Source organism: Dermacentor albipictus, chromosome 3 (genome assembly GCF_038994185.2).
Source record: "Dermacentor albipictus isolate Rhodes 1998 colony chromosome 3, USDA_Dalb.pri_finalv2, whole genome shotgun sequence".
Lineage (NCBI taxonomy): Eukaryota > Metazoa > Arthropoda > Arachnida > Ixodida > Ixodidae > Dermacentor > Dermacentor albipictus.
The window spans coordinates 61382603-61407742 of NC_091823.1; the positions used below are offsets into that span (position 1 = coordinate 61382603).

At 45.1% G+C, this 25140-nt stretch overlaps 1 protein-coding gene and 1 long non-coding RNA gene across 3 annotated transcripts in view; one reads left to right on the forward strand and one right to left on the reverse strand.

Annotated features, from left to right (window-relative positions):
* The window catches only part of LOC135898770 (uncharacterized), a 114619-nt gene that overhangs the window by 24945 nt on the left and 64534 nt on the right, over positions 1-25140 (forward strand). The window lies entirely within an intron of this gene.
* sff (sugar-free frosting) overlaps positions 522-25140 on the reverse strand; it is a 139425-nt gene continuing 114806 nt past the window's right edge. For both annotated transcript variants that reach the window (XM_065427912.2, XM_065427911.1), the window contains exons 14-18: positions 22077-22315; positions 13836-13884; positions 11224-11347; positions 8361-8559; positions 522-5677 (exon numbers count right to left, since the gene is read on the reverse strand). In XM_065427912.2, coding sequence (XP_065283984.1) covers positions 5292-5677; positions 8361-8559; positions 11224-11347; positions 13836-13884; positions 22077-22315 — 997 coding nt within the window. In that variant the 3' untranslated portion in view covers positions 522-5291. The remainder of the gene's footprint in view (positions 5678-8360; positions 8560-11223; positions 11348-13835; positions 13885-22076; positions 22316-25140) is intronic.

The window sequence follows — 25140 nt, forward strand, 5'->3', positions numbered from 1 at the left end:
ATAAGAGACGATGGTAAAGGAATTTACTATATTGTTTTTTAAACAGTGAGGCTATAGAAGGCCTGCAAATTAATTTCTGCCCCGAAGGACATCACCTTCGGGCCCGAAAGATAAGCCATTTGGTGCATGAAGCCACCAAGGATTCCCCAACATGCCAAGTCAGTTTGAAACTGAGGCCAAACTTTTAAAGGTTGCTTTCGAAAGAACTTTTTCTGATTGGTCGGCGGGCCTTTACCAATATTATGTTCGCCACCACTATTGGACTGGCTTTGTTCTCAGAAACTTTACTAGCGTAAGAACTTTTTCTACAAGCCATGAATATCATTGCGCAACCACATTGGCAGCTCCACTCCAACATTGCGTTCTTCTAAGCTGCCTTCTAATCAGACAAATCGGGACTTTACATTACAAAACCTAAAGCAGTTGTATCAGCTAAATAGCAAACACCTTCGTGTCGGTGGTGCGCTGAAAAGCGAAGCGAAAGACATATTTGACACGCTAAGCTTTATGTACAGGTTTAATAAGAAACACTCGTATACCTAGTATACAACCTTCGGTGCAATGTTTCGTTTCTTTTTCTTCGAGCAACAACACATATGAGAAGACAGCATTCTCTTTCGACTAAATACGCTCGCAAGAAAAATGAAATTATTGACAAAGAATGAACGCGCATGCGTTATACAGCTGCAGTTGACGGACTACATCTATACTTTTTTTAAGGCTTCTAGAAGAAAAAAAAAAAACAAGGACATCTTCATTGACAAAAGAACACAGATCTCTAATTCACAAGCGAGAGGCGAGCTTCCATACTTCTATTGGGCTTGAGTGTCGACCAAGGCCAAATGCAAAGCGAACAAGGCGGTATGTTATTTTTTTGCTTCGGAAAGCACCGCGACATCATTTCTAGGGGAATTGGTCGAAAAAACGAATTCACGCATTGTGGAAACTGTTTATATTGCACATACAATATACGTAAACACAAGGACCCCACTTTTGTAACAATCCCGCGAGCAATTTGATTTGATGATGGCAATACGGAGGTTTTGCCGTCGTAGGCAAGACAATAGTAGTGTACTGTTTTTCCATTTTTGCTTCGAGAAAGGCTCGTTAGGCCCGTGAATCTAGCAGTTTGTTTCGAAAACTGAATGGAAGTTTTCTCTTGTGTAAGTCGTAGTCAATGTCACTGGCGTTTAAGACTTCACCAAAGCCATGAATAAGAAAGATGAATGTCGCAGAGAAACACAGTAACCAATCATTCGTTAGCATGACAATGAAATATTTTCACGCTTTGATTTATTTTCAGTCGGATCACTAGCTTGACGAACAAACGTAATAAACATATTTCTACCATTTGTTATTTACGTTAGGTAACTTAGCTTGCACGGGACTGTTCTTTTTCATGAAAACGCGTGAGGCAAAAAAGCGAGGCGCGAACAGCTCTTTTCTGCGCATGGCCTCTGTTATATGCGCGGTATCGTGAAACGAAGCACAGAGGCTTCAGTGTATGAGGGCAGTACGTACTATTCGAGATAGTTTCACATTCTGGGAATCTTATGCTGAATTTCGTACCACTACAAGCGTAGTGAACATAAAGAAAACGTAACAGGCGTCTGACTGTTATGTCGTTTGAATCATGCGATGAAATAAACATAATTATAGGAGAAAAAAAAAACAAGGCATATCCGGCAACCGCGTGTCCTTATAACTTCATCAAACCTCATTGTATAGAAGAAACACTTTTATACAGGATGAGTTACTCTTGCTTAAGATATTGCACACACTAATTCACACTATTGTCAGCAATGTCAAAACATAACACTGTTCACCGAACTGTACTTTCGCCAAAGATTCAAAACGCGTTCCTGAAACCGACTTTCCTGCTCGCAGGATTTCGCCCTCCATTGATTGCGACGAACAGAACAACGCCAACAAATGCAAAACTCCACTGCCTTTCTTTTCAAGGCCCCTCTGCATCACAATAACCAAACCCATGTCGCAGTTTTCTAAGCTTTGTACACATATATGTACAGAGGCATATATACGTATATACAAAAACAATTCAAATTGCTGTTTCCTCAAGTATACGTTAGTAGTAGCGGTTGGTGTTCAGTATGGGCGCTACGTCTGCATCTCATTCTTGGTTTCCCAGTCGCTTTAACCTACCCAAAGATGACCACATTACTTTGTCGCGCTCACAACTTCACATGCGTGGGAACGAAGAATGAACAGGTAATTTTACTTAACGTTACCTCCGACCCCGTTATTTCACTCGATCCTTTCCACATGCCACTTTCGGCACTATTACAACAATAATGAGTTTAAAACGTCAGCCCCGACACAGATATTTAAATAAATAAAAGCGCATACTGACTACGTTCTAAAAGGCAGATGTACAAAGCTCGCGTTGCCGCCTTCTTATTTTTGGAGGCGATTCTTTGTAATAAAAATAACAGAAACATTGCGAGTTCTAAGAAACTTTACGTTGTCCTCATGTGCCTAAAGCCTGAAACCCATCTGATTCGCTTAGATATGTTCGTGCACAGATTTCGAGATTCTGGGGAAGATTCGCATAACTTCACGTAGGTAATTATGAGTGGTGAATTGAACACTGTCGTTGCTGTCATGATAGATTGGTACTGACGTGCTGGCTAATGTTAAAGCAATTTTACATAAAGGAAGTTTGTGAATCTGGGTCCAAGTTCTGGAGCACTTGCTTTAGGCTTTATCTTACGTTATAGTGTAGATATAAAAGGCTGCGTAAGATACTCGTTTCCTTGAATAAATTATCTTCTCTCCTTTTCCGAGAATAAGAGAAGTCAAAACCAATACAATATATTTCTACAGAAGAAGCACCGCTTTCATGTTATACTGTTAGTGAATCTTCGCTCATCGTCATGCAGTCTTGCTTACCATTTCAGTTGCTGATGCCTTTCACCTGATGCCCACGGCTACTGACTAGGTATAATAAAGGAAAGCTTCTAGCTTTCTACACCTTTCAACGCGAGAAATCATTGGGTACTGGAGGTTATACTTACAAAAATATGCTCCACTGGTGGTTACCGTAATGGCCCACTAAGAAGCAGCTGAAAACCAAGGTTGCTAACGAACTACATACACCGCACAACTGCAGCAAAATCAGTGCAGCAAGTGCGTTCACGTTTTGATGACGTCATATATCACCTTTTTCATGATGATGTCAGCATCGCAGTTACAGCGGCAACACGCTACGAAGCACGAGAAGCATTTGAAGCATTTGAAGCCACAGTGACAGTTATCATGATACATGGTTCACAAATGTGGATAGCAGTTTTTGAGCTGACGCTGCCATCAGGCCAAACGGTAAAGATGTTTCAAATATTTACGACGTCTAAGGGGAAAGGGGTATTCGATTTTGCAATGACAAAGTTTTGACCACACGTCCACAATACTTTTTTTTTTACCTTTTAAGACATACTTAGAGGGAAACCTTCAACTCCGGTGCTCTTCTAAAATACCGCATCAGAAAACAAGTACGTCACGTGACGTTAAGTGGAACGAGCAGCGAAGAGCTAATGAAATATTTGCGCAGATCCCGTGAAGAAACTATTTCCAAGCAGGGCACCTACAGGCTCTGCAGCCTGCAAATAAACGCAACTTTGGCATTAATCTTCTGGACAGGCCCACGAGCGATTCATATGTCGCAAGTGTTTAAGGTCTACGCTGAGCCTGTAAGCAGTCGTGTACTACTTTAAGGTATCGCATTTTACCTGCAGAGCTAGAAACCATGCTTGCTATTAACGAAATGACTCTTTTGCTTTCCGCTAGCGCTAAGGGGCATTCTTACTGGGTAAACCGGTAAATGGAATGGTAACCTCATACGTTTACCTAGAAGAAAATTCTAGCATAACTTCTACGCGGCCATGGACACATATACCATGCTTCGCATCCCGGTGTCATTCACGCTTGAAAACACGTTCAATTCAGTTCATTACAGTCCATGCTCCATTGAAAAAAGAAGTGTTTGACGCATTTCGGCACGTTATCTTCGATGACCTGGTCCAGTGAAACTCGAATCGTTGCTTACGGCGTCGTCGACTTCAGTTTACTCTGGAAGGAAACAACAAGGTTACAACAAAACTCACGTCACTCATCAAAGAAGGCTAGGCCAAAATATATACTTTTTTTTGTAAGTGAATGTCCTAAACGGGAGACAGAGTTCGCGCGAAGACAAACGTCACTGTTTCGCCGCAGCTGACGTCACTGAAAGCCGCCCGCCCGGAACGCCAAGTCATCTTGCCATCAGCAGTTATGCGAAAGGAATCAAGCAATCCTAAGCTAAGAAGAAATCATTTTTCTTTTTTCCGTCCTCCGCGATACACACGCGTCATGCGCCAGCCATTCCTCACGCACTGAACTGACAAATCGCCTGTAAAAGACGGCACCCATTCTTGCTCCAATCGAATCGCGCTTTATTATTATTGAACGTACGCTCAAGAGAAACACTGAATTGACGACGACTTGTAGATCACTCTTTGAAAAGCGTGTTCGAATCTTCTTTTCTTTTTTTTTTTGAGGAAAAGGATACATTTTAGCGAATGAACTTATCGGCAAGCTTTCCAACTTTTCACCAGAAACGTGACCCCGACGACACCAGTATACGACGCTGATTCGTGGTATTCACAGAAATATGAACTCTTTTGTGCAGGGAAAGGTCAAGAGAAGTAGAAAAGTTGAGTCCTTGCCCACTTTAGAGGTAATGGCGTCGTCATCTCTATTTCGTTTTGGCATTGTGTTGTTTCTTGATTTCCAAATCTTCACGTAAGGCAAGGGTTACCTATTCCAGAATCCAGAAGGGAAATTTTCGTAGCTTTCTTAATCGTCTCTCGAAACCCTACAAGAGAACGACGAAACCTACGCGACAGTAATAACTGTTTTGCAGGGATCTGTCGATTACGCTGCGCAATTAGATTAGGAGCAGTTTACGTGCCGCTCGTTACAAGCGTGAGATTCGGCGCACGAAAGCAACCAGCGAAGGCTAACGATAAAAAACCGAGTCCGCGCGTTGCGGCGACACGCATCTTAAGGGCACCGCGCACGACACTTGCTGGCGGCGTTGCGACGCCGCATCCGACGACGTTCCCCCGACGCGACGAAAGCTGCCACTCGTCTGTTTGCATGCCGCCGACGACGGGCACGCTTGCGTCGTCAGTCAAGTCCGCCCAGCGACTTCGTCTTGTGCGGGCACGGCAACGTGCATACTGCCGCCTCTCCTCTTAGCGATCGACGACATCCGAGGGCGCGGAGAAGGGTCGTCAGACTTTGTCCCTGGAACCTTTGAGGTCGTAGCTGAGGCGGCGACCGTTGGCGATGGACGTGCCGTCCATGACCGCACGGCGATGACACGCCGCGGCGGCGACCGCGGCGGCCGCCTTGGCCTCCCGCTCGAAGATGTCGCAGGCGGCGTCCTGGTCGGACTTGCAGCGCGCCATGGGCGGCTGGCTGCCGGTGGCGGTGAGCACGTGCGCCAGGTCGTCCGCGACCTGGGTGGGCGACAGCGACTCGGAGCCGCACGAGGAGCTGTCGCTCAGCTCGGAGGTGGGCGGCCGCCGGCTGAAGCGCGGCGAGTGGCTGCCCGGCCGCCGGCCCAGGATCTGCGCTTGGATGTGCTCGCAGATCCGCTTGAACCTCCGGATTGGACCTGAGCAGCGAAGAACGCGCGTTAATGAGCGGCAAGTGCCGCTACCGTGGCATGGTGCTGGTGGTGGTGGTGGGGGGGGGGGAGGCAAAAATTCAAGACAAGCGACTCAGAAATTGTTGTAGCGAGAATTGTAGCAGGGTGCTGCGTTTCGGTCCGCAAGGCATTTGAAAACTGTGATACGGGATACCACAGTGAGCCAAAAAAAAATAAGTAAAAGAGGAAACAAGAAAGCGTTTATTTTTGAACGCAACTAATCGCTTTTATACATGTCAAATGACCTCTCAGAATCGGACACATATGTTCCCTATTATAAAACGGTGGCCATCATGCATCGCTTGAAGCACCTACCACGATACTATAATGCAGCTTAAGATCCGGCAAGCTCAGGTAACCCCCCCCCCCCTCCCTGTGTGTATATCTTTAAATAAATTTCATGGTCCGATTCGCACAATCCCGATGGCCTCAGCTGTATTGTCACCGATGTAATTTATGGCTGACCATGGTTGAAGTGATAAAAATAAAGAGGAAGGGAATGGTCTGTGTCGTACTAGACATGATGGGCAGCCGTATCAATCGGAAGGGAGTTTGCGTACGTGTTCTGACTGGCGTCTATGTACTGATGGTGCAACAGGCTGCGAGTCAAAACGGTGCCAGAAAATGAGGGACAAGCAAGGAGACCTCTAAAATCACAAGGTGCATCAACAATTGAAAGTTTATCTTTTGATCGCGTAGAAGAAGTGCTGGCTGACAAGCAATAAGCTAAACAAAGCAAGAAATTAGCGTTTTGTGCAAATCTGGTTATCGGCTGACTAGTGAAGTACTGAAGCTCCAGAGATAAAAAGGTTAAGGGAATCTTGTGTCATTGTTCCTCATATTTTGCTTGCTGGAAAGGATGTGTGTTTTCTATAAAGATCTGGCATGAACACGCAGTAGTTCTTGCTTTTTCGCTTTACCCTTGTATGTATCTTTGGTTTATTGCTTGTGAGCCAGCATTTATTCAGCGTGATCAAAAAACAAACATTAAGTTGTCAGTGCGTCTTGCGATCACCCCTGTTTCCTTAACTTTTCCTCGTGTTCTCTGGTGGCGCTTTCAGTGATGGTAAACCATCGCTGAAAACGGTGCAGTTTGGCGCCACCTCCTTCGAGAGAAGGCGCCACGCTGCGTGACCAGGCTGGCAGCGTATAGCGCTCCGCGAATGGTTATGAGAAGGTTGTGACGGTTGTGAGATGGTTGTGAGTAATTGTCTTAATTACTCCAACCAATCTGCTTAGCCGGTAGCTGTTCCATGCTTACATCTACTCTAGATTACGGGAGAGCCAGCATCCTATGTCAGTACATTGTTATCATCATCGCACACATAGGCAGTTGCAAATTGAGAATTGCATCGTGGCAGATGCTCTAGGGCAAGACAATCGATCACCTCCCACAGAGGGAAGCACCACGTCTGCCTGGAGGAAAGCCCAGGCCGGGCCCACAAGCAAGTGTACTTAAATGGAAGAGTGCTTATGTATTCATCTACGAGAAATTTATGCCCTTCTATCACAACCACCTACAAGTTAGCAAAGCGCAATTTCTTAAGGCACTTCATGGCCTTGGCCGCCAATCAGATAGTCGACGTTATTCGTGGTGCCAAGACAAGAGAAAAGAGATTTGAAAATAAAAGGCCTGAAGTGCCCAGCAAATGTCCCCACGAAATCTGGATGCCTGACGAAGTTACCCCGCTTTTGTGTGTGGTGAAATCACCGTATGTGAACAGTGTCGACCTTGTTTAATGTCAGAGTAGATGTGTATGGTAACGTACGCTAAACACAAAATGCTATCGCACTGAAATATCTCAGTGAAGAGTGCTTGAACAGAGTTTTTCAAGCTTCGAATATCCAATCGCACACAAAGGACGGTGTATAATTGTTGACGCATCAGGACACCTTTTGAATATCACTTGAAAAGCTGCATCAATTATGTAAGTTTCCATGCTGTAGGCGATATAACAAATCCTTCATTCAAGCGAGGCATCGCTCTTAGGCGCCGCGTTGTTAACCTAACAAAACAACAAGACAAACAAGGAAAAGGCTTTTTAACAAAAGGAACTTTTTCACTTTATGGGATTCAGGGTCCACCCAGCTTCTTGGACAAGCATAGACAAGTTGTTTCGATGACTGGTTTTATAGAGTGCAGAATGTATAGATTGGGGTGACGTAGATTAATAGACTGTAAATGAACATTTTATTGCAGAACTTCTTAGTGAGGTACTTCATCAGGTTGAGCATCCTGAGGAACATTATGATACGTCCGGATCAGTTGACTGTTGCTGTTGCAGTTAGCAATTAGCGCTAACTTTACCGTAGAAGAGTGCGAAATAAATTGATCAACGTGGCTTTGTAATCAATTATTAATTTTCGCATTCCTGAAGCTCACATATTCTATCACTGGCGTTGTTCAACGTTAGCGAAGAGCTTCTCACTGCTATATTAAAGTGACTAGGCATTCTATATTTCATGAAAAGGAAATAGATAAAAGAGACAGGTGATCATCTTGCAGGTGTACTTGAATTAAATGCAACGTGCTCTTGAGGATAAGGACTAGTGAGAAAAACAAGCTAGGATACCCTTTAAGCGCAGCGTAATCCCTTGATTTCTGTTTAGCAAGCAGCCAAATGTTGCACAAATGGTACATCAAGCTTACCCGATATGAGAGTGAAGCTGATGCAGTATACTGAAGGCTTGCTGTCGTGCGAAGCTCCACCATTGGGGCTCCCGTCTCCTACAATGCTTATGTCGACGTGGAAGCGGACGTTCCTCTGGAACATGGTGGTGCTCCCGGGCCGCTTGTATTCCACTCGGAAGGACATCGGTGACACGACGCTGTGGCTTAGGTCAGCAATCTGCCATTAACATGGAAGAGAACAAATTGCAGAAAGCAGAAATGAAAACAACTTCGACATTCAGATATTAGGTGTGAATTTTGACACTTTCATGGAAAGCAATACTAATACTTTTGTGGCCTCCCTCAGTAGAAAACTGGATAGATAAACTAGTGCTTAAGATGTTTGTTTGCGCCTATGTTGAGCTTGACTATAGGCGTGAGCGACTTATATATGGGCTTCCGCAAAAGATACGACTGATGGTTGCTGACGCTTCAAAATTTCCTCTTCCAAGCAGGACGATGAGCCACTAAGAAGCCCCTAATTTCTTGCACGAATCGTGTGTGCCGAGCTCGAGTGATCAAAGATGAACACCGAACTTGAATTCTACGATAATGAAGTGGTTCAAAAGATTAATAACCACCGCATGAGATTTCATTGCCTAATGTATGAGTAATAATATCGGCGCTGAAAGAAACGTTATGCTAGCCTAATGCTATGTTCAGACTACGTTCGTAAGGCGCCGATTTTTCGTAACATACGTAAGCGGAAGCGCAACAAGCGTATGCGTCTAGTTCAGACTGCGAACGTAAAGGTACCAACGTGCGCAATTCTCGCAAAAATCGTGGGTGAGAGTGTTAAAGGGTCGGCAACATTTACGACTGTTATGTTACGACCGTTGCGACACAGCCAATGACCGATAAGCTTTCGGCTTTCAACAACCGGTGACGACACTTCCGTCCTCCCGTCTGCAGACAGCTCCGGGCGCGGGAAGTGCCATTCCGCCATTCCGTGCGCACGATTGGCTGTGTTCGTGAACATTTTTGCAGTGCGCCTTGCGAGACTGTTTTCAGTTCATCTGGTTTATCCGCCGAGGAAATCAATGGCCGCAGATGCGTGCTCCGAACTTCGATGAGTGGTCTCATTAGGTTTTCAAGAAAGCGGAAATGCTGGGGCGACATGCGCATGATGTTATGAAACATCGCAGCGTCACCAACTCGGAGCTTGGCGAAAAGGTTGTGAAAATTGCCGTCCACGGCCCTGTCGAGAAATACTTGCCGCACCCAAACCCTTCTGCGTCGCCTTCGTCGTCTTTGGGCGATTGAATACATGACTATAAGTTTGTTTTGAGCGTGAATTTCTTCGATCTCGGCCAGCGCTCGCATGTTGGCAGGAGCCATATTGGACCGCTGGTGACGTCGATTCTGCAGCTCCAAATTTGATTGGCCTGTTGTAAAAGCCGTAATTTAAGCAGCAGTAAATGTGAACAAAGGTGCCGGCTTAACTGCCGTAACGTTTTTTAATGCCGTTACGTTCGATACGCCAAAAGAGCTGTTACGCGCGTTACGGCCGTAGTGTGAACATAGCATAACCAGTCGATATGGGCCAAGCAGCCACAAAAAAAAAGCCATGCTTGTAAAATAAATGTAGGGCTATCCAGGCAGAATCCATATGAAAATTTTTCCTGGAACCTGATTGCGAATGATGTAAACTGATAAATTATTTCTAGGCATCGCAGAAATACTGACACCTGGATAAATTTGCTTACTTTTCACCACGAGACAAAGTATATGTTTATAGACTGCGAATAAAAATAAGCTCCCTAAACATCAGCCCTTGAGCATGCACTAAACGCTCTTATGCATTTAAACAGTCGTCGTTAGGTCAAAACTACCGTGGGAACACTTATCTCGCCTGATAAAGTCGTGTACCTAAAAAAACGCATGTAAACAATACGTTAACATTTTTTTTTGCGTGCTACCTATACGCACACGACGTCATCTAGAATATGGACAGTGAAGATGCAGAATAGTGACACCACAGACGCGACACACGTCCATGTCACATCGAGTGCTTATAGTCTAATTCAAGATCACGGCCTTCACGTGTGCCCCCATGGAACTAAGATATAATAAAACCGATTTACACCTAAACATAAAATGCAAACGATTTCCTTATCTGTTCTTTCTTAGGCTCTCCTGTCACCTTCTTAACCGCGGAAACATATCGATAAGGATGAATTTTGCGAACCCTGCGCTCGCTGCCGGTGGCCGGTGAGCACCTGCAAGGCTGCTGTCAGTGCTACCTGTTTGCGGTGATCACCACGAAGTTGTTGCTGCATGAGCAGAACAGTTAGAACTTTACATCTGAATATGCTCCCCTGGGTAGAAAATCTTCTACAGTGCATAGTTTACGAACGAGTTTTCAAGGGATTAGTTATGTTCTTTCTTTTCTTTTTGCCTGTTTTGCTGTATATATTCGGAACATCTGTCATTAAACGTTAGTTGTAAGTTAACGCCTGTTCAGTTCATGTCACCGTGTGCTTTTTTGTAGATTATGTGCTAAACGACTAATAAGCATGGTTTACCAACTAGCCCGAACCAACGCTTTGCTCAGTTTACGAACCCCAAGGTCCAGATATCTGTGAAGCACAATTTACGATGGCCGGCCCTAGGTACCTCCATCCCACTTTTTTCATTTGTTGCACTGATCCGTATGTGCTCCTTGCAATCGAGGGAGAACCAGAGTTCTCTTCAAACTGTGCGCTGTGACAAATTACAGTTTTAGTCACAGACATTGTTCATGACAAAAATATTGGCAAGAAGTAGTGGCGCTCTGGTCAGCTTTCTTCCGCTTGTGCGACCACTAAGCAAACGTAGAAGCGGAACCCGCAGCGTCACGTACCGAAAGGAAGGCGTGGATGAGGTCAGCCTTGACAGAACTCAAAGGACGGTCCTTGACGAGTATCACGTGGCTTTCTTCCCTCTCGTTGGCCATTAATCCTCCGAACCAGGATCGTTTTGAGAGGCTGCGAAAACAGAGGTGTTTTGCATAGAATCACAGCAGGAAATAACAAAGATAGCCACAGGCTTCACGTGTAGCAAGCAACTAACAAATGCAAGCACAAGGCTAACACAGGAACTTGCGACCTGACTTACTGCATTTCTTTTCAGACTGCTAACGCAATGCGGTACGTTTTTCAGTTGAGGCATTGAAGTCAATAATTATATTGCTTCCAGCAATATTAAGTGCATTTGCTCGCCTATATTTGCACACATCGACATCTTTATGCCTAGATTTATATCCGGGTGTACAATCCATACATTTTCATCATCATCAGCCTATATTATGTCTACTGCAGGACGAAGGCCTCTCGCTGCAATTTCCAATTACTCGTGTTTTGCGCCAACCGATTCCAACTTGTGCCCGCGAATTTCCTAATTTCATCACCAAACCTAGTCTTCCGCCGTCCTCGATAGCGATTCCCTTCTCTCGGCCCCCATTGTGTAACCATAATGGTCCACCGGTTATCTAAACTAAGCATTACATGACCTGCCCAACTCCATTTTTGTCTCTTAATGTCAATTAGTATATCGGCTATACCCGTTTGCTGTCTGATCCAAACCTCTCTCTTTCTGTATTTTAACGTTATGCCTAGCATTTTTCGTTCCATCGCCCTTAGCGCGATTCTTAACTTGTCCTCAAGCTTCTTTGTCAGTCTCCAAGTTTCTGGCCCATATGTCAGCACCGGTAAAATACACTGATTGTACACCTTCCTTTTCAATGGTTATTGTGAGCGTCCAGTCAGAAGCTGGCAATGTCTGCCGTATGCGCTACAACCCATTTTTATTCTATAAATTTCCTTCTCATGACAACAGTTCCCTGTGAGTAATTGACCTAGGTAAACGTACTCCTTCACAGACTCTATAGGCTGACTGGTGATCCTGAACGCTTGTTCCCTTACGCGGCTATTCATCGTTATCTTTGTCACTTCTGCATATTAATTTCTAACACCACTCTTACGCTCTCCCACTCCTACATGTACCTTGATTTATTATTTTTTATTATCTAGGGATAAAGAGAGCCGTTTACAAATCTGGTGAGCTTATGGTTTTAGTAAATGACGCAGTTGGCCTGCTCTCGAAGTATCTTGTGAAGTACTCGCTGATAAGATGTAAAGTGGTACAAAATACAGCGCTGGATGAGGTTATCTCTTCAATATTTTTAAAGAAAGCGTGATTCGCATTATCCCTGAGACAGCCAATCCCAACTCTCATAATTGCGAATGTCCTGTTTATAGGCACCAGGTAACGCATGGGGCAGAAGAACTCTCCTCTTTTTGAGAACCAGTAAGACGGCTTACTTCGAGTGCTTTATTTTCTTCATAAGCACCATAAAAAAGAAACATAGCATAGAGATAGAATGTTGGTTACACTGCAATGCTGATCATAGCCTGCCCGAGGAAAACCATTTTATCGAATCTGACAAAGTGCTACTTATTAGTAGATTCTTTTTATGCAAATTTCACATGTTATATCTTCATAGTTTACAGTTCTAGATTATTCTCATCTGGCGTGCCATGCCTATACAGATCATGCCGGAAAGTACATTTAACATTACAATTTACCCTTTGAAAATGTTGTGGCAGATTAAAGGGAAATACTGTCAGCCGTCGAAGGCAAGAACAAAACTACAAAGAAAATCCATGCTTGCTTCTTAGAAAGCCTCGTAATTGAAGAAATAATTCGTCTCATTCTGAGTTCAGAGCTTGGGGTCAACGCCTTGCCAGGGAGGTCACTCTGCTATCTGAGCTAACCAGCAGGCTAGCAGATAGCATAACGAGGTTGAATTTTCAAGTTTTCGAGGTCAAGTCTTTCATGAACCGACAATTTGAAGAGCGGAGACACCTCAGACCGAGCCCTCTCTTCTCATTAAACTTTGTAGAACTAATTTTCACCGTTCTGTGTCCACACTCATCAAGTTGTCGATTCTTTCAGCCTCGTTATACGATCTGCTCACCCTTTGGTTAGCTAAGATGGTAGAGCTAGTGCGCCGGAAAGGCGCTGGGCCAGTGTTAGATACCCGGACCAGGAGAATTTTTTTCATACACTGCGACGCTTTCTTAACTGCACTATTCTTCCTCCACCTTGTGAACTCCCGCAGGTCTGATGTGCAATGTTACGGCAAATATTTGAAGCTGACCAAGATATTTCGATGTTAACTCACGGAGCGCAAATGCCCAAAAATACTTTTGTGGGAAACAATAATAAACTGTACAAATATAAAGCTTTTTACACATTTCATGGAAACAGAAATAATTCAAGTACAACTTAGCATGGTTTTACACATTTCATGGAAACAGAAATAATTCAAGTACAACTTAGCATGGAGGTTTTAAGTTCCAAGAATGGGGTCATGCGTGGTTTTTTTCTGGTAACCTTTTCCGTACTATTAGGTTTTCCTGCCAATAAGTGTCATTTTGTGTAACACCTTATGGCGACTCGGGCGGGACTTACTCTGGAGAGGAATCAGGGGTCAGGCTGACTTCATCGGATGCGGAAGGGACTGCAAGGAAACAAGAAAAATATCACTCGTACATTCATGCTATAAATACAAAAACATCACTTCAAGTCAATTATTTGCAAATTATTAGGACTGAAAGTGAGGACCAAAACTGGATTATCCAAACTTAATAATTTCACCCGGTTGCTCTTGATGAGGGGAAAAATAAGTGATAAAATGTTAATAAATACTGTTTTTTTATGTTCGCGAAGTAAAAGGTGCAGGAAGCACTTTGCAAGACCTTCGAACCACTAGTAGATGGAACTGCAAGCGCACAAACAGAGCGTCGCCTAAATAAAGAAGAATAGTACTCACGAAAACCACTGAGTAACGAAAAAGCTTTGGCAGACTCAACCCTTGTTGACGTCTACTTGATGCGAAGCATTTGTGATTTGTGGAGAATGGTTTTATGGATAACGTTACTGTAAGTTAGCGAACGGGTACGTAGAGGTTATAGGCTATAGGGGGTATTTACATTTACAGTAAGTAAGACGGTGTATGTAATAGCAAGATATGAGATTCAAAGCAAAGTAAAACCCAGAGGCACATTCGCAGTGGACATTGCCAGTCACCCCAGTGAAGCATAATTTTAGACTGCGCAATCGCCGGGATCGGCCATCAAGAACGGCGAGATAGGCTGCGCATCACCATGACTGGCCCATGGCAATGGTGATAGAAAGGATGCTGCGGATTAAAAAGTACAGTGCAATCCCACACTGGCGCTGCGAGCGTCCCAAGAGATGTGACGACTTTTTGCAACACGGAAGGCGGCAGAGATCGTTGGATGGTGTAGAACTTCTTGTAGCAACAAACCTGAGCTGCACAACTCAAAACCAGTGAAGGCCAGAACCAACTTCTGTGGGACCCTCATGGGCCAAATTTTAGTGGAAAACGTTGCATCTTTTGCTAGTGGAAATGCAGTCTGTCTAGTGTAACTTAATTGAAACATATTGGGAAAGTGCATGCTTCATTGAATAATGGATGCTGCGCCAATAATGCGGTCTTCTCTATCGTAACTTGATGGATATGTTCGGTATTTGTGTACCTTTCTTACGTGCTCCCCGAAAGAGATCCCACGGTATGACTATATTTTTTCCTTGATGTTGCTGATGCTGCCAACGGCTCATGTAGAGCATTCTATTTGGCGACAATATCTTCGTTTTTCTCATCGTGTGGCATTGCTCCGATTGCAGAAGCAATCGAAGCAATGAACATGAATGAACAAGAATGCAACAGAAGTCTAAACTCTGCCGTAGGCTGCTTTATATATGATCGAGCTCCCCATGTGGCCTGCGTGCTGTGTTTTGTGCAGCCCTGCAATAGATCACTGAGTAAGCAGAGCTAACATGCCAACCTTTGAGGGGAAGAATTTTTCATATCGCAGTACCTTATGACCGGATTGTGCGAAGAACGCTAAAAGGCCATGGCATTCTGTGAAGATAATCCTCATGTCCTGCATTTGCTTTTTCGCTGCAAAGGCCGTATTTCGATGTGGGAGGGTCGGGGGATCAAGCAAGGAAAAGCAAGGACAGGGGTTTGCTGAAATTTTTGGGTACATTAAAGTGTCCCGAGTGGGAAAAGGGTATTCGGAGTGCTCCACAGCCCCGTAAGTTTTGATGAGGATCCAGCTGCAGATCATGAAATCCCACCAGTGAACTATTGTCAACAATGCGTGTCAATTTACTGACGTTGCAAGGTATAAGGCAGTTTTTTTAAGCAACACCGGCTGACTTATTCACCAGTTCCCCCTATAAAACGACTGATCATAGATCAATATGTAGAAGAGAGAGAAAAATCACCCAGAGCCATGCAGTTTTGGAATCTAAATGATGCGGAGCTTTTTTGAGTTACTGAGGTAGCAGTATAGTAGGGGAGTAGATGAACACAGCCTCTTCGCCTGTAGGTGTTAGCTGTCTGCGTCACCAAGACGAAGGCGATGCATGATGCTTGTCGAGGGAAAGTGTTGCATCACATACCTAATATATTTAAGAATTTATGCTCCCTATATCCCAGTAGCACATACATTTTAGGGGATGGATGAAGAATGGACCCCAGTGGCCCATACACAGAAGAGTACGCACTCGGACTGGTTGGTACAAGTTTACGAGCAGAAAGCAGTGCTAAACGGCAGGACGAAGAGAGGGACACAGTCATTAACGCTGACTAACAACCAAGTGTCTTTATTCCTTCAGTCAGCTTATATGTACTATATATACTCTATGACTATCTCGAAGCACAAATAGCAACAGAAATTACGCCTTCCATAAATTGTAATCGCCTTCCATAAATTGTAGTCAATGAGATGGGAAGGCTATCTCGTTCGGAAGGGGAGAAATTGAGGGGAGGCTTACACATGTTTCGCTGCTATTATGTATGTGAAAGGCGCCAGAAGTAAGACGTGTGTGGTCATCGTGGTATTTTGACAAGCAGGTCACATCTTTAAAAGACCGCTTGCAGCCAAATTCATCGTAATGCAGTGACAATTGACTACCTCTAGCTTGTTTTTGAACCTTGTATGAGTGTTCACGCATGCGGTCATTATGCACCACCCCGTTTGACCGATATAGAAACGCTTGCATGAAAGAGGAATCTTATAAACCACCTAGTCACAAGAGTCAACAACAAACCTCTGCCTGTGTTGTCAACAAACCGCTTCGTGTTGTCCCTTACTTCAAGTCACGTATTTTGCTTGTGGTAACTTCCCAAAATCATGAACCTCCATTTCTCTCCTTCCAAAGGACATAGCCTTTCTATCTCATTGACCATTGATTGCCCTTGCGCATGCTGAATTTCTGTTGCTATTTGTGGTTCAAGATAGTGGTTGAGTATATATATCCTGACTGAAAGAATAAGGACACTTGGTTTTAGTCAGCACTGTGCTCTGTGTCCCTCTCTTTGTCCTGTCGTTTAGCGCTGTTTTTTGCACATACACAGTCGCACAAATACCCAGTGCGAACGTTTCCGTTCGCGCACATACCCTGTGGCACAAAGTGGTACCCCAAGCAACTTCTACAAGTGACAACAAACAACATAACCTTCGCGCTGTCCAACTACGTGGCATTTGCATATATTTAAATCATGATGCATGATAATTGGGACACCTTGTATACACACTACATACATGAGAAAATAGGGAGTGTGTCGAGCTTAGTCATTTGTAATCGGCACGTGTAGGGGAATACGTGAGCAAACAATCTATAGTTCTAACCTGGGTTGGAATAAAACTAAGGCGTGGCACCATGAAAGAAAGCGAAAGCGATGAACGTGTGTGATGTATCAGGGTAAGCGGCATTGTGATATCTAGCTACCTTTATAAACGTAATGCTAACGTGACCGAAATAAAACATGTTTCAGGTCGAGCATCTGCCTTTGTCCTGTTGTGTGTATCATGTTCTAAAACAGTGCGGTAAAAAGAACTGAGAGAACTGGGTATCTGCTGGCTGCTGCATTGCCGTATAGACAAGTTGGGCCACATGGATGAGTGTGCTACTATGAGGTCGGGAGCACGTATTCTTAATTGACAACTTCGGCACTGGGTATATGCCACCGAGTGTGTGTCACTTCTTGGCCAAGAGTTCAGAGTGAATGCGCTACTGTGACGCAAGGGATGTGAAGACCTAAATGTACTAAAGCAAATCTTTATTTCTCTCTTCCGCGCAGTTTAACGTTCGTCGTCGTTTCCTCGCCTAGTCATTCACGTAATCACTGAGAGCAGCTGCGTCGAGAAGAACTTATTGCTGGCCGGTTTGGTTGAGATCTGATGAATACATTGTTGCGCTAACATGAAATAAAGGCCTAGGAAGAAAAATTAGGAAACGATACGGTTTCTTTTTTACCCGCCCTGGTTATTTAGTGACTATGGTGTTGGGTTGCTAAGCACGAGGTAGCGGGATCGAATCCCGGCCACGGCGGCCGCATTTAGATGGGGGCGAAAACACCCGTGTGTTTAGATTTAGGTGCACGTTAAAGAAGCCCAGGTGGTCAAAATTTCCGGAATCTCCCACTACGGCGCGCCTCATAATCACAACGTGCTTTTGGCACGTAAAACCCCATAATTTTTTTTAAAACTTCCGTTGTTTTATTCCTACAACAGAGCAGGGAGAATCAACAAATGCACATACGCACATCAGTGTCGTCTACAGCGATTGCCGTGAGTTTTTAACAGTTGCATCTCGTTGTCAAACAGAAAAGCAGACATGTCACAAATGCAACTCTCTCTCTTCTATGTGATATGCCTCCAAAAGTTTTCTTGCTAACGTATCGCTACTCCTGCCAATTGTCTTAATCTCACATAGTAGCGGCTGACATCTGCTCGCCAAGCAAACGATGCAATGCGAAGGTAAGTGCGCGCTACCTTTGTCCATTACAGACAATTCATGCTCACGTGTCTTCGTCTGTCTTCGTCCGTGCGCCTCGTCTGTTTCAGTCACGTCCCGTTGTCCGGCGCTGTTATTCGTTTTCTTCAAACGTGGCAACCAGCCCGAGTTAGCACGTGCCCGGTCACTGACACATCTCCCCGCTTGGCCCACGTAGGTCTTTCCAGAGTTCAGCGGTATGTCGTGCATAACGTCCGTAGCACATTTCACGTACGGTCTGGTGTGGTTTTTCTGGCATCCTGACTTTTTGTCAATGCGGTTTATGCGCGGACACAGTCCAGCCAACTTGTGTGGCGCCGACAAAACAACAGGCACAGCAAACCTATTTGCGAGTTTCTCCACATTGCGGGAAAGTTTGTGGACGTATGGCACCGCTGTGGGTTTCCATCCTTTTGGTCAGGTCTAGGCATATGCTTTTTCCCCTTCAGCTACTGGAGCAGTGTTATTGAGACCGGCCCTACGACCAAGCTCTGGTAGCTGGCTGTGTGTAGCTCGCCAATCGGTAACCAAAGCTAGCCTGCATCGCGTGAGGGCACGGCGTCATGACAGCGGACTCAAGGAAGAGAGTAGCTATTGCAAGGAACTTTGTCCCAAAGTCCCAAAGCTGTGGCAAAGAACTTGCTCCCAGTCCAAGTAAATGCAGCAAGAGTCAAGAAACAAGAAATAGCACTTTTCAAATAACTTAACCTTTCGAAGTTAGTCAAGGCATTAAGTGAATGTAAAGGTGTTTCATTAGGAGTGTTTTTCACAGCCTTGGCAGCCTTGGCAGCCTTGGCTGCCTTGTTCTTGGCAGCCGTTAGTTAGCCAGTTTCTTTTAAAGAATTAGAAATCATTGCAAGGGGCTGATCCTTTCAATACTAAAAGCTCTAGAGATGTAATTCACTTCCTGTAAGGAAACGCCTCTATCGCATACGCTTCTTCTGCAGACGTAGTTGATTTGTTTTACTCAGTGCCTCAACAGGAAATGTGTGTCTCCGTTAGGGATTGTATTGACCGTAATGGTCCATTAGGTTTGCAGAATCTAGGGCGCTTGTCTATTGACAATATTATAGTTTTGTTGGAATCTTATATAAGGCCTGGTTTATTTTTTAACGAAGACTTGTGTGTTCAACGCCAAGGAATATGCATGGGATCCTGGATCGCCCCTGCACTACCCGCCGTGGTTGCTCAGTGGCTATGGTGTTAGGCTGCTGAGCACGAGGCCGCGGGATCGAATCCCGGCCACGGCGGCCGCATTTCGATGGGGGCGAAATGCGAAAACACCCGTGTGCTTAGATTTAGGTGCACGTTAAAGAACCCCAGGTGGTCGAAATTTCCGGAGTCCTCCACTACGGCGTGCCTCATAATCAGAAAGTGGTTTTGGCACGTAAAACCCCATAATTTTTCGCCCCTGCACTCTGTGACATTTTCTTGGCGTCAATTGACCGTGATCTGCACAGTTCATTTGATGATAGGTCCTACTTTAAGGCCTTTAGGTACGTCGATGATTTTTTTTTTAATGAACCATGATTTTGCCGTTGACTAGTGCATTAACGAAGTGTTAGGCGCTTTTAGGCTACATTGGAAGGACACGCATTTTACACATGAAATCCCTTAGCATGGTACTCTTCAGTTTTTAGATCCATCTTTAGTTTCCGACAGAAACCACGCCTGTTGGCAGTATAGCCCTTGTGCACAGAAGGAGTTCCTGCCGTACGATTGGGCGCCTTCTGAGTTAGTTAAAAGTGCAATAGCCACTCTACCTTGAGTCTGCTCTCATGAAGTCGTACCCTCACGTGATGCAGGCTAGCTTCGATAACCAACAGGCGAAGCTACACACATCCAGCTACCAGAGCTCGGTCGTAGGGTTGGTCTCAAAAACACTGTCCCAGAAGGTGACGGGAAAAAAAGCATATGCCAGCCCTGACCAAAAAGGATGCAAACCCACAGCGGTGTCACACGTCCACACACTTTCCCGCAATTTGAAGAAAGTCTCAAGTAGGTTTGGTGTGCCTGCTGTTTTCGCGGCGCCACACAAGTTCGCTGGACTGTGTGCGCCCATAAGCCGCGTTGACAAAAAGTCAGGGTGCCAGAAAAACCACACCAGACCGTACGTGAAATGTGCTACGGACGTTATGCACGAGATACCGCTGAAATGTGAGAAGACCTGCGTGGGCCAAACGGGGAGATGTGTCAATGACCGGGCATGTTCTAACTTGTGGTAATTGCTACATGTCTGAAGAAAACGAGTAACAGCGCCGTAGCAGGACGTGACTGAAACAAGCGAGACGCACGGGCGAAGACAGACGAAGGCACGGAAGTATGAATTGTCTGTAATGAACAAAGGCTGTGCGCACTTACGTGTACATTGCATTGTTTGCTTGGCCGGCAGATGTCAGCCACTACTGCGTGAGATTAAGATAATTGGCAGGAGTGGTGATACGTTAGCAAGAAAGCTTTTGGAGGCATATCACATAAAAGAGAGAGGCATGAGTTGAATTAGTGATACGTCGGCTTTTTGCTGTTTCACAACAAGATGCAGCTGTTAAAAACTTCACAGTGATCGCTCTAGACGATATTGATTTAGGCATGCGCATTTGTTGATTCTCCCTACTCTGCTGTAAGAATAAAACTGTTGAAGTTTAAAACCAATCGTTGCCTACGTTTCTTTCTAAGCCTTTATTTCCTGTTAGCCTTAAAATGTATTCATCAGTTGCGTCGACGTGTGCGTTGTGAGTGTAGTTTAGCAATGGGTGTGTGCCATGTATTCGTATTTGTTTTGAAAACATATATACATTTGACAGGAAAGGGAAAGTGAGGAGCAGGCTGGCAACTGCCACCGGCAGGGGCACAACGCCTGCCTACTCTTCAGATGGGAGGTGACAGAAACACAGAAAGAGAAGATAGGAAGGAGGAGAGGAAAGCGGAAAGAAAGAGCAACAGGGCAAATCTAAAATACTAAAGTAGAACATACAGTACAGGTGTCATGGGAGCAAAGCGCATTTTAACTCGGGTGATGGATAACAAGAAGAGGAAACACACAGAAGTGTCCACCTTCAGTGCTGAAACTTAAAATAAGAATGTACACAATACCTAATCGATGAGAAACAAACGAATTACTCAAACAACTCGTGCCATTCTTTTATAAGCATGCGCCCCAACGTAAGCGCGAACATAGCTAAACTAACGCACAAACATTGTACAAAGTGTCACTTCATTAAGACTTCAACACGTGCGTTGTAACTGCAGATTCTTTTTTTTCAGAATACCTGCCATTAATTACTTTTTGAGGCTCCTTTCTGGGCGTGCGGAGGAACAGATCTGTCAGATCATTGCAGTTGGAACAGAGCCCTTATTCTTGGGTTATGTTTTGACAGCGCGGTCGTAGGCTGGGGTAGACACTCGGGCTTGGCAGTACTGCGTGATTCATTAAACAGCACGTGAGCACGCGACCCAAACGCAAAGCGGACGACACACACACGGCATAGAGACGCGCACTGAAAAGTTACAACTCATCTAAATTACAAATTTATCGAGAAGGCTATCAGATGAAAAGTGCGCTTAGGTGTTTCACGTCTGCTCTAGTAAACGTTAGACAGATTGCCTTTATGGCAAATACAAATATAGAGATGTGCTCCGTAAGACACTCGCGCCATGGCTAGTTATTTTTCCTTCCGCGGAATACTCCCAAAGTTCACATCTGTTCCCTTATCCCAAACATCATTGCACATTACTTGTGCGCATGTCAACGTGACTCGTCAAATGTGACGTATGGTACACCTTTTCCCACGCTGTAACTGCTCGCTCTAAGTCCCCAGTGTGGGCCGGTCAGATACTAACCCTGCAGTTTTCTCCTGTGGAAGCGCGGACTTCCGAGGAAGCTGTTTTTGATGGTGTGCAGGCGCGATCGCCAGTAGGGTTGTCCGAGGGAGGGTGATCCGGGCGGCGTGTTGAGCGGGCTCTCGTCAGGGGTGGTGGCGCCTCGCGGTGAGGGTCTCGGCGAGTTGAGCGGCGACACCGCCGGACTCGGGATCCCGCTGCCGGGGTGCAGACAGCCCGACGCGCTGCCCCGCCGCATACTGGGCATGCGGAGGGAGACATGGAATAAAATCGTCAATAAAGAGACCTTGGTGCGACTTAAACGAGCATGAGACGGAGATAATCAGACTACTAGATTCAATGTTATCTGCATTACTTCGAGGGCCTATTAACGGAGAAAATTCAGCTCTAAAGTACCCTTCTTGAATTCCCTGCCCAGACAGGTGCTGTCATGATGCCTTTATGACATCTGAACTATTACAGTATTTACACATGTGGTGTTTCTTTGTTTTTTTTTAATAGTAAAAGTTCATAAATTTTACCAGCTGGCATTTCTTGAGTATTTCCTATTGTAATCTGTGTACGTGAAAGAGAGTTTTATTGACAGAGAGGAGGAAAACCTGCTGACGGCAACGTAATTGTACAGCGCGCGGCTGGTACCTCAACATCGATGAGCAGTGTGGGGAAAGAGGAGAAGGAATCGAAAGATTATGCAATGTAATCATGTTATATAAAACGCAATTATGCTGCTTCTGCCAGACAATGACAAGTTCTATGACGTAACGGGAATTCAGTCTTCCGTTTGTTTTCGTTTTTTTTCTCATCCTCTCTGGCAAGCATCAGTTCACGGCAAGGCTGACCTTTTCGCAATTCGGATGTGCGGCTCGTTAGCCTAAATTTGCACACAGAAGCCAAGTCTACGCGAATACAAATATGTTACATAAGCAACATTTGCGAAGACGTAAGCTTAACCCTATGCGCCACCGTTTCCATGCAGTAGATTGAACATCGAGCGGCATTAGTGACATCTAACGTCACTTGCCCGCAAGACGTGACCTTGTTGTTGTCTCCGCTGAGCGCACGCAAACGGTGAAGAATAGAGATCAGGTGCCAGCCGTCTGAACTTGCATACAGTTACATTTCTCACTGTTCACAATCCATGTAGGTGAAATTACTCAAAATAACTTGTTTTTTATCTCGATCCCCAAATAGCGAACCATTCAACACGCCGTCCTATATAAAGCGTCCCAGCTAACGTTAGCCATGCTTTTCCACGAAGAAAGAATGTATTAGAGAAACATCCCTCAGGGTACAATTTTACGACTTACGGTATTCGGTTATGAGACCTCCGATGACTGAACACCGCAAGCTTTAACTTTGCATCTTGCACCGGGTTTTTCGTTGAACAGCTTGGATACAAAAAATTATGGGGTTTTACGTGCCAAAACCACGATCTGATGATGAGGCACGCCGTAGTGGGGAACTCCGGAAATTTTGACCAGCTGGGGTTTTTCAACATGCATCTAAATATTAGAACACAGGTATTATCGCATTTCGCCCCCATCGAAATGCGGCCGCCATGGTCGGGATTCAATCGCGCGACCTCGTGCTCAGCAGCTCAACACCGTAGTCACAAAGCAACCACGGCGGGTAAGCTTAGATAACGTTAGCTTGGGCGCATCGTATAGGTATACATGAGGTTTGGGCATAGAGATGATGCTATATAGTCTCAGTGGTGTGCAGAACGGCGCTACTTGAAAAAAAACGTACTATCAAGATGAGCTAACGAATAAAGGGAAAAGAAACGCCATACACACACTACGTGTACGGGGAGCAAAGTTTCATTAGTGAAGAAGCCATAACGCCAGGTGCCGAGCGCAAATTGGCTCCTCGCAGCTCGGCGTCCTGCTTGTCAGCCGTTAGAGAGTTTGTCAACACGCCGCGAGAACCGGAGACACCTGGTCGCCAATTTCGCGGGGTTCTTCACCCGCATCGTGCGTGCTCCCGCCAAAGACATTGTCACGAGCAACCGGTTTCCCACTGTCGTTCGCCGCGATTCGGGTCGTTGTCGCTTCGCGTAACGCACTGACAGATTGATGATGTATGGGCCTCGCTCTGCCGTGCCGTATGCCCGGAGAGAGAGCGTCGCAGTGTCAAAGCCTGACGGTGATATGTTCCAGCTCAATAAAGCTGTGCAACACTGCGAAGGCTAGACGTAGCACTATCAATCGGTGGCGGAACACGTCGAGTTGTGCAGTTACTGATTGGTCAATGCGTTCGCCATAGATCTGCGGTCGCTGCGATTGACAGAACATGGACACCGACAAAGCATAGATTCTTCTCACCAACGACTAGCTCCAAGAACTTGGGCCACAGACTACAGCCTACGGCAATTTCATAGCATCGGAAGAAGCTGCACGCTACAGCGCAACACTGGTGCATCGTTTATTTACCGCAGCTACCGCAGAAAGTCCTACATGCCATTTTCGCAAATGGAAAGCACCTTATATTATTAGTTTGTGTAAGCACAAGACCTTTGCATACGGTTTACGCCAGTGTCAAGGTCGTAAGAATGCGTATCCGCTTAGCACTTGGCGGGAACAAATGGAGTGGCTTGATTGACACCGCCGTTCTCCCGAATAATTGATACGAGTTCCCCCGAGTAATTGTCACAGCATTATTTTGTTGTTTGCATCAAGACAGCAACGCCCTACAGTTACAGTCCCACACAGATGTGTAGAAACAAGACCAGACCAGGTGCTTTGTCACACAGAATTGTCATCACAGAAGAAACAATGCAATTCATGTGTGACTTTTTATATCTTGCCCCATTGTTTCACTTTGTAACCACCGGAACAGGTGCAGCTTAGAAAAGCTGGAGCACTATAACGTAAAACTATCCCAAACTTGTCCATTTCAATTTTTCAATCAGTCCTCCGCGATTCGTCAAAAACTTTTTTGGACAACCCCCACTTTACCTGTCTGTCACGCGACGTAACGAAAATCGCGATAGCTCGCCTTATGATATGACGTGTACACACTGAATATGCATGATTTGACCGAACAAAAAAATAGTTATTTCTGA